General features: G+C 39.7%; 3 protein-coding genes and 1 long non-coding RNA gene across 4 annotated transcripts; 3 read left to right on the top strand and 1 right to left on the bottom strand.

Moving 5' to 3' along the window:
• The first annotated feature begins 860 nt into the window (after positions 1–860).
• On the top strand, positions 861–7403 carry LOC125591316. Its single transcript, XR_007327263.1, has 2 exons — positions 861–1251; positions 7193–7403. It is a non-coding gene; the product is annotated as an uncharacterized LOC125591316 (long non-coding RNA).
• LOC106415207 (pentatricopeptide repeat-containing protein At1g12620-like) lies at positions 4737–7350 on the top strand. The gene has a single exon (XM_048765337.1). The coding sequence runs from the start codon at positions 5278–5280 to the stop codon at positions 7165–7167; it is 1890 nt and encodes a 629-aa protein (XP_048621294.1). The 5' UTR covers positions 4737–5277; the 3' UTR covers positions 7168–7350.
• Positions 7404–9212: 1809 nt separating the features above from the next.
• On the top strand, positions 9213–11548 carry LOC111208528 (pentatricopeptide repeat-containing protein At1g12300, mitochondrial-like). The gene has a single exon (XM_022707605.2). The coding sequence runs from the start codon at positions 9487–9489 to the stop codon at positions 11350–11352; it is 1866 nt and encodes a 621-aa protein (XP_022563326.1). The 5' UTR covers positions 9213–9486; the 3' UTR covers positions 11353–11548.
• A 666-nt stretch (positions 11549–12214) lies between these two features.
• Positions 12215–13363, bottom strand: LOC106415209 (zinc finger A20 and AN1 domain-containing stress-associated protein 1). Its single transcript, XM_013855847.3, has one exon. It carries the CDS (start codon positions 12924–12926, stop codon positions 12447–12449), a length of 480 nt encoding a protein of 159 aa, XP_013711301.1. The 5' UTR covers positions 12927–13363; the 3' UTR covers positions 12215–12446.
• Between the last annotated feature and the right edge of the window lie 2236 nt (positions 13364–15599).

The following is a 15599-nucleotide window of genomic DNA, read 5'->3' as shown; positions in this document are numbered from 1 at the left end:
CAAACATTTTAAAAGTCCTATGTAAAAAGATATAAAGAATCGGACATAAAAAAACCGCCATTGGAGAAGCTGAAGCGAAACTCTGGCTTTCTTGGTTCTGTTATATCCTTGAGGACCTGTGTGAGAATGACCGACTGAGATGTTATTTTTGGAAGTAAAGGTTCTTTTGTGATCGTCAACAAATAGTATACTGAAACTGTGTAAAAGTAAAACCGAACGTTGTCACTTTCAGTGCGTTGATCGATAGTTTTGTGAAAGAGGGAAAGCTTTCTGAGGCTAAAGAATTGTGCAATGAGATGATCAAAAGAGGCATAGAGCCTAATACCATTACATATAATTCTTTGATATATGGGTTGTGCAACGAAAAACGCTTAGATGAAGCCAACCTGATGGTTAGCAAGGGATGCGATCCTAGTATCGTGACGTTTAACATCATTATAAATGAATATTGTAAGGCTAAACTGGTTGATGAAGGTATGCGACTTTTCCGCAAAATGTCTCTGAGAGGAGTGGTTGCCAGTACAGTCACTTATAACACTCTCATCCAAGGATTTTGTCAATCAGGAAAACTTAATGTCGCCAAGGAACTCTTCCAGGAGATGGTCTCTCAAGGTGCTCATCCTGATATTGTGACTTATGGTATTTTGATGGATGGGTTGTGTGACAATGGAGAAGTAGAAGAGGCATTGGAAATACTTGAAAAGATGCACAAGTGTAAGATTGATCCTGGTATTGGTATCTATACTATCATCTTACACGGGATGTGTATTGCTAGTAAGGTCGATGATGCTTGGGATCTATTCTGCAGCCTACCTTTGAAAGAAGTGAAGCGTATAATATAATGAATGATTGGAGGATTATGTAAGAAAGGATCTCTGCTTGAAGTTAGCCTGTTGTTTAAAAATATGGAGGAAGATGGGATTGCGCCAAATGATTATACATACAACACACTAATTCGAGCTCATCTCCGAGATGGTGGTGACTTAACAAAATCAGCAAAACTTATAGAAGAAATGAAGAGATGTGGCTTCTCTGCAGATGCTTCCACTGTGAAGATGGACCATCTCCGAGATGGTGACTTAGCCAAATCAGCTGAACTTATAGAAGAAATGAAGAGATGTGGCTTCTCTGCAGATGCTTCCACTGTGAAGATGGTTATGGATATGTTATCGGATGGTAGAATGAAGAAAACCTTTTTGGATATGCTTTCTTAGAATATTTGGATCTTAGTTGCTAGAGACAGAAGTCCCGGTTAGTGTTTCGATGATGTGTTACTAGTTGAAATTCGGAGACTTCACAACCCGCATGGTAAGACTTCGAGCCATTTTTTTTTAACTCTCGGGTCTCTCACAGTGACTTGAAGTTATATTTTGGAGAACAGAAACAAAGATATTTATTGTGTGTTTTTGTGTTGCAATTATGATGAAATTGCAGGGATTCTAGGAACTTAAGGAGCTTATAGATACCTATAAAGGAGGTCCTCAATAATGAGCATGTGATTGAGAACTTGTTCTTGTTTTGTACCCGTTTGTTTTTTTCAATTTCGCTTTGTCTTTTGTGTTCTAAGCTATTAGCATAACAATAAGCCTCTCTTTCTTTATCTTTTTGCTTTCTTTAATGTAATTTGATCTCTCTTTTCATCTCTAAATAACTTTTTTCATACCTTAATCTGTCAATCTTTGTTGATTCAATCTGTATATCCTTGTGTATGATCTCTAAAGTGAACTTCACTTCATGGTGATAGCGAATTCAAAGGATGACTTCAAAATATTTCAAACAACTCCATGTACAATAAATTATTGTTTGTTTTTTTTTAGTATTGTATAAACACATGAAATAATTAGTAAATGTCTTTAATGCTTCAGACCCGAGTTTCATCTGTTTCAGACTTGGTCTGAGAGTTAGAAACACGAAAAAGGCCCAACACAGGAGCTATCAAGGCCCAAGAAAAGACGAAAGATCCACATAGACTCGGAAATGTGTATAATTTAACAGCTCCATTTATTGGTGTCAGCTTAATAAATTAGGGCGAAAACCATCCAAGCGGGAAGCAGTTAGAGAAGTCATCCTCCTCACGTCACGCACGCAAAGGCCACTCTCTGCCTTTCGTCTAGTAAAAACCTCTAGGCTTAGCAAACTCCACCACTCTGAGCTCAATTATTTTGATCTTTCAATGGCGAAGAAGAAGACTGTACGTTTGAGAAGCTCTAGAGGCAAAATATATGAGATTGATGAAGTGGTCGCATCCCAATCCAAGTTGATAGCGAATTATTGTGAAGGAGGCGATATTCTGATTGAAGACGTCGAAGACGAGATTCTAGATTTAGTGATCGATTACTGCAAGAACCATGCCCGCGCTTCCTCCGAAATGGATTTGAAGAGGTTGGACGACAGATTCATACATTATAACCGGACAGACCTTTACCCTATCCTTATGGCTGCAGATTACCTTAGCTTCAAAGGTTTGGTTGATCTCTGCTTCCAAACCATCGCAGATTCAATCACGGCCTGCCAATCACCGAGACAGATTCGCTCGAAATTCGGCATCGTCAGCAGCGGTTTTACACCTGATGAGAAAGAAGCCGTTTGGATGAGGAATGCTTGGGCTAAGGTTGATGATGAAGAGGGTGATGATGATAATGATATTCTATTTGATGGCATACGTTTAGGTGGGGACCTCATGCCTGATTCTATGATTGAGCAGATACTCACGAGAATGCCTGCCAAATCTATAGCCATGTGCCGATGCGTGTCGAAAACTTGGGCGTCAATAATTAGTCGTCCATCTTTCACAGCCTTGTTTTCGAGTCGAACAAGGACTCATCTATTGTTTGTATGCACTCTAGACTGGCCCAGTCGAAGATACCACCACGGGAATATCTTGACGTCACCTTTGCCTCGGACTCGAGAAATCTTCGGTTATTTTCTAGATGTCAATCATCAGACAGAGCTACGTCATAAAGTTGGAGATCAAACTTTTACCTATGTAAATGGTTTGGTCTTCGATATGCAACCGTCTTTTTGTGGAATACACAACCCCAGCACCGGCATGTCTTTTACCGTACGCAATTCTGAAGTGGTAAGAGGCAGCATTGGAGCGCAGAGTTACTTCGGTTACGATCCTATCAGCAAAACGTTCAAGATTTTGGCAATGACAACAGCAGACCTGATATCTAGAAACCATTGTTGTCACACAGTAAGGGCTTGGGAACGTTACTCGTGGAGAAGCATCAGTTGTGGAATAGAGCATTTCCCGATGAAGTGGAAACCGGTATGCATAGCTGGACATATATTCTATCCAGCTGCATCCAGGTCTGATGCGCCGTTTTCAATGGTGATAGACTTTGACCTCAATGCCGAGGAGTTCAGCTCAATCAATTACTTTGATATTCAAGCTTCTTCGGAGGCAATTTTGTTTGACTATAATGGGAGTTTGGCTTCTTTTGTGCTGTTGGAACACCTGGTAAGCTTTGCTTTGTGGGTGTTAGAGGACCGCGTCAAACAAATTTGGGTGAAGCATATTCATGTGATCCCAAATCTTCCTCTGGATTTTAGTGGGTATGGCTTTAAATTTGTGGGAGTGATACACACAAACGAAACAGTGTGGCTGCAGAGTACTGCAATTGTGGGTCCTAGTTGGTCTCTTCCCACTGGGATGTTCTTTAACACCGATACAAAGACTGTGAAGGAGATCAGTTTCAACCCTTTTGATAAATCTAAGCGTAAAAGGTTTGGAGTCTCGGTAGGTCACATAGAATATATGAGAAACCCGTGGGAGGAGTATGAAGCAGTTGCTCTTTTGAAGAGCAGCGAGGATGAGGAGGAGGGTGTTAAAGGCAATATCCGTTTCATCCAGGAAGGAGAAGAATGTATTGTCCTTTTAAGATTTTGAAGCTTGTTTTATTTCTGCTCTCCTCCTTGTCTCCCTTGAGTGATTGAAGTTTTTTTGCAGGTCCAACCACAATGGCTTTAACAGTCTATGGCCTTAAGCCTGGTACATACAGTATCAGTGTGAATGATGTCGTTCTAAAAACGTTTGATGTCGCTCTAAAAACATTTGATGTTCATCAGAACATACCTTTCACAATCGAAATCATTGATGATAACCAGGTTTGTCTTTTTGTTGTGTGTGTGTGTGTATTTTACTCTCTTTTATGCAGTTATTGAACTAATCAATCATTTGTTAATATGTTTTCACAGATTCCTCTTGCTGGTGAAAAATCAATTTTTGATAAGTCAGTGTCTATAGTCACTGATGGGGGACATGTTGTTTCTAAGGGTAAGAAAAATTGAACAACCATCTAGAATTGTTAATCAATTCTCAGTTCTCAATAGACTAATTACAACAACCTTTTGGTGCAGGTGTCATTAAGCTGCCATTTTTAGGATCAATAAGCTTAATTTCAAATGAATGATTTATGCAAGTGTTGATTACAATCGTTATCATGACGCTACCATGATTGGATAGTAAGAACAAAATTAAAGTGTATTTCTATAAGTGAAGTTAAAAAGATACAAATCACTCATTTTGCAACTCTAAAAATTATATCAGGATTCTCTACCAAAATTTCTAAAGCATACTTGAAACCAGGATATTCTTTTGCGTTTCACAATATGATTAACACCGTGAGTTGCATTGAATATCTTTTTCAATGATGAATTTGAATTAGCGTTGTTTCTATGAAGCTTTAAGCTTCTATTTTTATACAAACCGGAAATGATGGGGGTTAATAACCAAGAATGAGCATGAACCGGGCTTGAGGTGTGAATGATTTGATTGATCCCAATATAGTGATATTTAGTTCCTTAATGGAGCTGTCAACAAATTATAAACTGAAATTGTGTAAAACAGAACTAAAATGAAATCGGACATGTTACTACGACATATCTCCTGTAATTATTAACATTTGAAAATGAAATAAAAAAAGAAAAAGAAAAAATGAAATCGGACACGATATAACGCGGTCTGCTTTTATACAAACCAGATTCGTACCGCTTCTATAACCAAATTAGATTAATCCCAGAACCGAGACGTGATAAAAAAAAAAACAGAGACAACACACTTTCCCCTGTCTTCTTCGTCGTGTTCTTGACCGGGATGATCTACAAAGTTAACGATGGAATGTTTCTGCTGTAGATGAAATTCGTTCGGTGTGTGAAGATGTATTTGTGGTGAAAGGCGAAGAATCATCAAAGTCAGTGAAGACGGGAGTGGAGTAGTTGTTCTTCTTCTAGGGGTTTTCCAGATTTGTAGATTTGAAGAGAAAAAAACAAACAATGTTGTGTCGGAGATTGGTGCTTGTGTCTCGTATCCCCCTGAGTCCTGTTGGTACTCTTGCAACTCCTTTGCTCTCTTTTATCATTTCCTCATGTGAACGAGGCTACTCTGGTCTCGGCAGCGATAGAAAGATCTCATCTTACAGAGAGAGACTGAGAAGTGGGATTGTTGGTATCAAGAAGAAGGATGCTGTTGATCTGTTTCAGTCCATGATCCGGTCTCGTCCTCTTCCTACGGTCATGGATTTCAATAAACTGTTTAGTGCAGTAGCCAGAACGAAACAGTATGACCTTGTGTTGGATCTCTGCAAGCAAATGGAACTGCAAGGGATTGCACATAGCATTTACACTCTGAGTATTATGATCAATTGCTTCTGCCGCCTCCAGAAACTCGGTTTTGCTTTTTCTGTGATGGGAAAGATGTTGAAGCTTAGGTATGAGCCCGACACAATCACATTCTCAACTTTGATCAACGGTTTATGTCTGGTGGGTAGAGTTTCCAAAGCTGTGGAGTTAGTTGATCGTATGGTGGAAATGGAGGTTATACCAAATCTCATCACGCTCAACACTATTGTCAATGGACTTTGTCTCCAAGGTGAAGTGTCTGAGGCAATGGCTTTGATCGATCGAATGATTGATAATGGATGCCAACCCAATGAACGTACCTATGGTCCGGTTTTGAACAGAATGTGCAAGTCAGGTAACACTGCCTTGGCCTTGGATCTGCTCAGAAAGATGGAACACAGAAAGATCAAGCTCGATGCAGTCACATACAATTTCATCATTGACAGTCTTTGCAAAGATGGGAGCCTCGAAGATGCACTCAGCCTTTTCAATGAAATGGAAACCAAAGGTATCAAACCAAATGTCTTTAACTACAACTCTCTCATTAGAGGCTTCTTTAGTGCTGGAAGATGGGATGATGGTGCACCGTTGCTGAGGGATATGATCACAAGGGGAATCACCCCCACCGTCATCACTTTCAATTCTTTGATTGATAGTTTTGTGAAAGTGGGAAAGCTTACTGAGGCTCAAGATTTGTACAACGAGATGATCACAAGAGGCACAGATCCTGATATCATTACATATAACTCTATGATAAATGGGCTGTGCAATGAAAAACGCTTAGGTAAAGCCAACCAGATGCTGGATCTGATGGTTAGCAAGGAATGCGATCCTGATATCGTGACTTATAATACCCTTATAAATGGATACTGTAAGGCTAAACGAGTTGATGAAGGTATGAGACATTTCCGCAAAATGTGTATGGGAGGAGTGGTTGCCAATACATTCACTTATAACACTCTCATCCAAGGGTTTTGTCAATCAGGAAAACTTAATGTTGCCAAAGAACTCTTCCACGAGATGGTCTCTCAAGGTGTTCATCCTGATATTGTAACCTACAAAATTTTGCTGGATGGATTGTGTGACAATGGAGAAGTAGAAGAGGCTTTGGGAATACTTGATCAAATGCACAAGAGTAACATGGAACTTGATATTGGTTTATATACCATCATTATTCACGGGATGTGCAATGCTAATAAGGTCGATGATGCTTGGAGTTTGTTCTGTAGCCTACGTTCGAAAGGAGTGAAACCAGACGTCAAGACATATACTACAATGATTGGAGGATTGTGTAAGAAAGGATCGCTGTCTGAAGCGGGCATGTTATGTAAGAAGATGGAAGAGGATGGGATTGCGCCAAATGATTGTACATACAACACTCTTATCAGGGCACATCTCCGAGATGGTGACTTAACAAAATCAGCAAAACTTATCGAAGAAATGAAGAGGTGTGGGTTCTCTGCAAATGCTTCAACCATAAAGATTGTTATGGATATGTTATCGGATGGTAGAATGAAGAAAAGCTTTCTGGATATGCTTTCTTAGAATATTTGGATCTTAGTTGCTAGAGGTTAGTGTTTCGATGATGTGTATCTGGGCTTACTAGTTGAAACAAAGCTTGATTGATGCCCCTTCAGTTTGTAGTAATGAATGGCATTAACATGTACAATCGTAGACCAGTCTCTACAAAGTCGTCTCCTTTTGTATTAATTTTCACTACCACGTCTATTTACACATACAAAGCCCACAAAAATAATAAACTATGATCCTTACCAGCTCCCCATATTGCTCCTTCCTTCACCATTCTCTTTGGAATGTGTTAATGCAAATCAGTGTGTTGAATACATGTATATATGAGAACACACTTACTAAATGGCAGAGAGCTAGTTCGATATGCCGTCTGATGGCTGCAGTTTCGGTTTTAGCATTCTGAACAACACAAGAGAGTGCACCTTCTTCTATTAACAGTGATGCCAAGTCCATTTTCCACTCCAAGTGCAAGTCTTTCTTGCAGCCAGAGTCTTCTGATTTGATCAGCTCTCCTCCATCTTCTTTATTGATTCCATGTAATCATTCTGATTCCTTATATTTTCCTCCTACAGACATAGATAATGACGGAATCAGTACACCAAAGGGACCATATATCTCAATAGCAAGGTCATGTTCCATCACAAAAGAACTCGTGTACCTCTAGGGCATTGGCATATCTCTGTTCAGCCTCAGAGATTTGGTTATGTTGCCTGTACGGTTATTCTCTCTATTTCATCAACGAATGCTTTCTGCTGCCTTTCCTTTTCTACAGTTAGATTGTCTAGTTGTACCTCAAGCCTAGTGCTAAGAGCTACAAAATGGGCACAAAAAATCGGAGAGTAACTTGGCCCCAAAGGAATCTCTAAGCAATCTAGTTAGCTTTTAATCACGAAATGAAACATGATTAGTATTTTCAGCGAGCGCATTGATGCATTTTCCCAGTGCACTCAAAGAAAGATTGATAGACTTGGCCTCCTCTAATCTATTTCTCGGTTAATCTGTTTGTTTTTGGTAATGTAATAATGTCTGAAGTTTATACAATCTTGAAGTCATTGATTCTTGTTACCGAATAAAAATCACATTTTTCATGTTAATTTGATTCCACTTATTTTCCGGCTTCTACACCTTTTTTCTAAGTTCTGTGTAAAGGTTTCTACAAAAGCAATTTCATTTTTAAAGTTAGTGAAACTTAGGGTGATTATTTCAAAAAAAAAAAAAAAAAAAAAGTCAAATCCAGCTTTAAAAGTTTTACATTTTAATTTTAACAATATAACTTGAGAAAATATTACATTCTAATAGAAAGTACATAAAACAAATAAAAATAAAAACTAAATCACAAAATTTAAATAAAATATAAAAAGATTCATTACAATTGTTGCTAGAATGCTTTTATCTGTAATCAGCTAATGCAATTGGGATTGATAAATGAAGCTCTTTATTTTATTTCTAGATCACAAGATAAAAAAATAGTTAATTAATATTATTAGTTTATTTTATATTTTGCATAAAAAAATTGATGACTAAAATGATAACATTAAAAATTAATAAAGTTATTTAAACACAGATAATTGAAAAACCAAAAGAATATGAATTTTAAATATGAAGTCTTGAATAGTGAAACTTACAATATAAAGTTTCACTGTTCATAATTTTAAAATTATAAGTTTTGAAGTTTATTTTAGAACATAAAACATTCGTATTTGGAATTTTGAAGTTTTTATTTTGGAGATGATCACAGAGACACATATAAAGGGAGTCAGTGCAGAAGCTGAACTGAGATGTAACTTGTGCTAATCTTGGCATTCTTGTCTTGTTGGAACTTGGCAGCCTAGCAGAGCTGAATGTACAAACCGAAAGAAAATGGTCCGGTTTAATGAATGATTGGGGTTGATAACCAAAAGTGGTATGAACCGGGCTTGAGGTGTGAATGGTTTGTTTGATCCCCCTATGAATACGTCAAACCGGATTTGTTACTACGATTTGTACCGGAGAAATCGCGCGGTCTGGTTTAATAAAACCGGATTTGTACCGCTTCTGAAAGCAAGCAAATTAAATTTCAGGAAACAAAACATGATAAAGTAGAGATTCTCCCGAAGAAGGAAGAAAGAGTGAAACCTCTCAAATAACAACACACTTCCCTTGTCTTCGTCGTCGTGTTCTTGGCCGGGATCTACAAAGTTAACGATGGAATGTTTCTGCTGTAGATGAAATTCGTTTGGTGGTGAAGATGTATTTGTGGTGAAAGGCGAAGAATCATCAAAGCCAGTGAAGACGGGAGTGTAGTTGTTCTTCTTCTTCTAGGGGTTTTCCAGATTTGAAGAAAAAAAACAAACAATGTTGTGTCGGAGATTGGTGCTTGTGTCTCGTATCCTCTCGAGTCCTTCAGGAGGTACTCTTACAACTCCTTTGCTCTCTGGTGGCAGCAGCGATAGAAAGATGTCTTCTTCTTCTTACAAAGAGAGACTGAGAAGTGGGATTATTGGTATCAAGAAGGATGATGCTGTTACTCTGTTCCAATCTATGATTCAGTCTCGTCCTCTGCCTACCGTCGTTGATTTCAGTAGATTGTTTAGTGGCATTGCGAGAACAAAACAGTATGATCTAGTGTTGTCTCTCTGCAACCAAATGGAATTGCAAGGGATCGCACATAACAACTACACACTCTGCATTATGATCAATTGCTTCTGCAGGCGTCATAATCTCGGTTTTGCTTTTTCTGTGATGGGAAAGATGTTCAAGCTTGGGTATGAGCCCAACACAATCACATTCTCTACTCTGATTAACGGATTGTGTCTTGAGGGTAGAGTCTCTGAAGCTGTGGAGTTAGTTGATCATATGGTAGATATGAAGGTTATTCCAAATCTCATCATACTTAACACTATTGTCAATGGGCTTTGTCTCCAAGATAGACTCTCTGAAGCAATGTCTTTGATAGATCGAATGTTGGCTAATGGGTGCCAACCCGACGCAGTTACATATGGTCCGGTTTTGAACAGAATGTGTAAGTCAGGGAACACTGCCTCGGCCTTGGATCTCCTCGGAAAGATGGAACTTAGAAAGATCAAGCCTCAAGTAGTCACATACAATATCATCATTGACAGTCTTTGCAAGGATGGGAGCCTCGAAGATGCACTCTGCCTTTTCAATGAAATGGAAACCAAAGGAATCAAAGCAAATGTCATTACCTACACCTCTCTCATAGGAGGCTTTTGTAGTGCCGGAAGATGGGATGATGGTGCACAGTTGCTGAGGGATATGATTACAAGGGGAGTCACCCCTAACGTTGTCACTTTCAATGCTTTGATTGATAGTTTTGTGAAAGAAGGACAGCTTACCGAGGCTAAAAAATTGTACAATGAGATGATCACAAGAGGCACAGATCCAAATATCATTACATATAACTCTTTGATATATGGGATGTGCATGGACAACTGCCTAGATGAGGCCAACCAGATGCTGGATATGATGGTTAGCAAGGGATTCTATCCTGATATTGTGACGTTTAATATCCTTATCAACGGATACTGTAAGGCTAAACAGGTCGATGAAGGTACGAGACTTTTCCGCAATATGTGTTTAAGAGGAGTGGTTGCTGATACAGTCACTTATAACACTCTCATCCAAGGGTTTTGTCAATCGGGAAAACTTAATGTTGCCAAAGAACTCTTCCAGGAGATGGTCTTTGTTGGTGTGCCACCCAGTGTTGTGACTTATAGTATTTTGCTGGATGGGTTGTGTGACAATGGGGAACTAGAAAAGGCTTTGGAAATACTTGATCAAATGCTCAAGAGTAAGATGGAACTTGACATTGGTATATATAGTATCATCATTCACGGGATGTGCAATGCTAGTAAGATCGATGATGCTTGGGATCTATTCTGTAGCCTCCCTCTCAAAGGAGTGAAGCCTGAAGTCAGAACATATAATATAATGATTGGAGGATTATGTAAGAAAGGCTCGCTGCCTGAAGCGGTCTTGTTGTTTAGAAAGATGGGAGAGGATGGGGTTGCGCCAAGCAGTGGTACATACAACACACTAATACGAGCTCATCTCAGAGGTGGTGACTTAACAAAATCAGCTGAACTTATCGAAGAAATGAAGAGGTGTGGGTTCTCTGCAGATGCTTCAACCATAAAGATTGTTATGAATATGTTATTGGATGGTAGAATGAAGAAAAGCTTTCTGGATATGCTTTCTTAGAGTGGTGGATCTTAGTTGCTAGAGACAGAAGTCCTGGTTAGTGTTTTGATGATGTGTATTTGGGCGTATTAGTTGAAACAAAGCTTGATTGATGCCTTCACTCATGTTCTTGTTTTTTATCGCTTTATTTCTTCATGTGTTTAGAGCTACAGATTCAGTTTGTAGTAATGGAATCGCATTAACATGTACAATCGTAGACCAGTCTATCTACACATACAAATCCCACCAAAATAATACACTATGAGCAAGACTGCTTATGTCTTCTCTCGAACAGGTCTCTTGTGATCCTTACCAGCTCCCCATATTGCTCCTTCCTTCACCATTCTCTTTCGAATGTGTTGATGCAAATCAGTGTGTTGAATACATGTATATGTGAGAACACACTTACCGTGCTGTGCTAAATGGCAGAGAGCTAGTTCGATATGCTATCTGATGGCTGCAGTTTCGGTTTTAGCATTCTGAACAACACAAGAGAGTGCACCTTCTTCTATTAACAGTGATGTCAAGTCCATTTTCCACTCCAAGTGCAAGTCTTTCTTCAGCCAGATTCTTCTTATTCTTTGACCAACTCTCCTCCATCTTCTTTATGGATTCCATGTAATCATTCTGATACTTTATCTTTTCCTCCTACACACACAGATAATGACTGAATCAATACACTAAAGGGACTATCTCAATAGCAAGATCCTGTTTCCGAGAGATAAACTTACAAAACTCTGGACATCAGATGGGAGCCTTACAACCATCAGGTACGTTATACAAGTGTCTCGCATCAAGTACAATAGCAGAAGCAGCATTGAAAGTATTTTAAACATCATCAGCTCTGTCGCTATCAAAACTACACAATTTATAAACCATAAGCTACACAAACCCCCCAACTTCCATTGATTCAAACTTTAATTTAACCAACAACTTTGTGATAAGACCAAACTTTTTTATTACAGAACAATAAATCATGAAACCACAAAAGCAGAATCCTAATTTTTTTCCCCTAAGAAACACTTAAGCAAATCAAATCATAACAAAGAACAGAAAAAGAACCAAACACCAAGACTTGACATGCTTGAAAACAGAACACGATTTCTTCTTCAAAATCATATCTTCTCCACTTTATCAGCTTTCACAACCGGATTCGCCTTAGCAATAGCCTCTCTAGCCGCTCCTTTGAAATCAAACTCGCAGTCGTGGCTCTCCGGGTACCTGTGGGCTCCACAGAAAGTGCTCCCGCACCTGCACTTGAACCCCGTAACCCCCACCTTCTTGTTACAGCTCAAGCACCTCGTCCCCCTCGGCGGATCTGAGGAAGCTACGGAGGAATCTCCGCCGCTCGCCGATGAGGATGGCTCCGGAGCGGTCTCCAGGCTCTGTTGCGGTGGTTTGGTGTGGTGTTTGTTAGGGTTTAGAGATTTGTCGACGGCGGCTTTAGCGGAGGCGGCTTGCTCCTCGGTGGCTCTGATGTCGCGGTAGCACTTGGAGCAGAGGTTCATGTTCGATGGTGATCCGAAGAAGCCGCAGCCGTTGACGCAGAGCTTCGGCTCTGAGGGGGAGAAGCTGTCGTTTTGCTCTGAACCCATTATCGAAAATCTCCTAAAAACCTGTTGGAGGAAGAAAAAGACACAGACTTTGAACCGAAGAACAGATGCAGAGATGGAGAAGAGCTATGTGGTTCTAAATCAGGGCTTCACGGTTGGGGTTTTATTTGTAATCTTCTTTTGACATATTCTCGCCGAGAAAATAAAGTAAAATGAACATATCCGTAAAAGAAAAATAAAAGGTAGATTTCTGGCTTGTTACTCAAGCGAAAGACTTAAAAAAAATTTAATATTAAAAGAAGTGTCGATGTGACGAAACTGCCCTTGATCGGAGACGGAGAACGCTAGCAAAGACCTCTTTGGATTCGTTAGAGAGAGAGATTTGATAAGACAAAAGTACAGAAACCAAACCAAAGTGACTTTTTTTTTTTTGGTACTTTTACTTTTGTCTTTTGTCTTTTGTAATTCTGTGCCCGAATGATTCCGCCGTATATGAAGAAGGCGCAGGGGAGATTTAATGCATCTTCTGGTTATAGTCGTGCGATGATACACAACTGGGAGGTAACGACGTCATCTTTTGATAAATCGAACGGTTACGTAGTGATTGATAACTTTTTATTGTGTGATATAAAGTTGAGTGAGTGATAGATAATGGGTGGGGTTGTCGGACTTTTACTGGGTGTTTGGTGACTTTGTGGTTTGCGATAAAGCTGGTCTAGTTTTTAGTGTATAATAATCGGTTTATTTGAACCGGGTTTGGTTTGTGGAGCCAGCTTCGCTGGTTGACGACGACAGAACATGAAGAGTAAATAAATAAGGAGGGTGGCGCGTCAAGCTCTACATGTTTAGTTTAGGCAAAATCACTATTAAATTTGATGAGTGAAGAGGTGTCTTGGCAACAGTGTCACGCCATCTTTAACGGGAGCTCTTAAGTGGAGTTTTTAAGGTATTTAGTAATTAAAGAAAAAGAAAAAAGGAAATTAAGTTAAGCAACGGATCCTAATTAGGGGTTTTAAGAACCGCCTCTTGCGAGACACGTGTGGCAACGAGAGAGTTTTGCGTTTAACTTCATCTCTCTCTCGACGGTTGCACCGATTGATTTCTCTCTGTTGATCTTCTCTCTCTGTTGCTCTCAACGTGAATCACTGCCTCTCACCGGCTGTGTTGAGAGTGTTCGCGGTGGTGACGACGGCGCCGAGAGACATGATGGCGAGGGAGACGACGGGAAATAGATAGAGTTGGGAGAGAGGATGAGGACGACGTAGCCAGTGGCGGTGGCGGCGTCGATGGAGCTGATTTGGGTTGGGATTGATCGAGTTTTGTTGTTGGAGGAGGTCGCTTAAGGAGCTCTTGCTAACTTGTGCTACCACATTAGTTTGCTTGTGTTTGAGGACAAGAAGATCGGTGTTTGGTTATCTTAAGTTTTGAGTTTAGTGTTGCTTTGTCCGGTTTTATTTTTCGCCTTGTGTAATTCTGAGAAAAGAATTCAGCTTTATGGGCTCTGATTCATTGGCTGGGAAAATGTCGATACGGACCTATCTTTTGCTATGTTTAGGTTTAACACTGTAAATATAATTCCCATCTAATCGACTTAACATTTGGGCAAAGTCTAGTTTTTTTTATTCAGATCCCTTAAGACCATCTTGCTATCTTGTCCTTCAGTTTTGTTTGCTTAAATTTCACGGAATGAAGTATGTTGTTCTGTGTTTAGTTATCTGAAGTTTTTTAGTTTAGCTCTATTATGTCCAGCTTCATTTTTTTGTCTTCTGCTGTGATGTATTTCTGATTCCTTGTGCTTGTGCTTCCACACTAGTTTGCTTATGTATCAGGAAGATTTTAACTTTCGAATAAGCTTTTATCTGATACTGTCTACGTACTGTCTAAGGGATCCTATCTCATCTCAATTCTTTGTTTGAATGCAGCAAGATGCATATGTGTTGTGCAGAATATTCCACAAGAATAACATTGGGCCACCATGCGGGAACAGATACACACCGTTCATGGAAGAGGAATGGGACGGTGAGGGAGTAGCTCTGATTCCAGTAGTAAACGATAGTGTCAGGGTAGAGCCACTGCCAGTAGCAGGGGTGAACCCAGAAAAATATTTATGAGGTGTCAGAAACTTTTAAAAGTGTCATAAAGGGGCTTTGAACCCAGATTTGTGGGTTCATTAATACCCTTTTCAACCAAACCGCCACTGCCCATTAGTAAACATTGGTGATAAAATATGGATTAGGCCTGGGCATTTTATCCGGACCCGAACACCCGAACCGGAACCGACCCGAAAATACAGGTTCGGATCCAGGTCCGGGTCCATGCTAAGTATCTATTGGGTCTTTTTTTTTGGACTCGTGGGTCTCGGTTCGGGTCCGGGTCCTACCCGAGACCCGTTCGGGTATCCGAAGTACCCGCAAATAATTGTATATACTAGTTATATTTGGGTGATTGGGTATATTTTTGGCATTTCAGATTTTTTTTTTAAGTTTCGGGTTTGGATTTTCGGGTATAATTGTAGGTTTTTGGTGAAATTTTAGATTTTTAGAAAATATCATTTGGGTATTCGGGTATGTTTTGAGTTTTCAGGTCTGATTTTGGATAAATTTTTGGGTATTTTTGCGGTTCTTCAGGTATTTTTAGAGTTTTCGGATCCAGTTCGGGTACTTCGGGTCTATTTCGGGTCCTAAATACCCGAACCGACCCGGATCCGAAATATAC

The sequence above is a fragment of the Brassica napus genome, chromosome C8, assembly GCF_020379485.1.
Source record: "Brassica napus cultivar Da-Ae chromosome C8, Da-Ae, whole genome shotgun sequence".
Taxonomy (NCBI): Eukaryota; Viridiplantae; Streptophyta; class Magnoliopsida; order Brassicales; family Brassicaceae; genus Brassica; species Brassica napus.
Note: the sequence above shows the minus strand (reverse complement) of the source record. Positions and strands in the feature narration are given on the sequence as shown.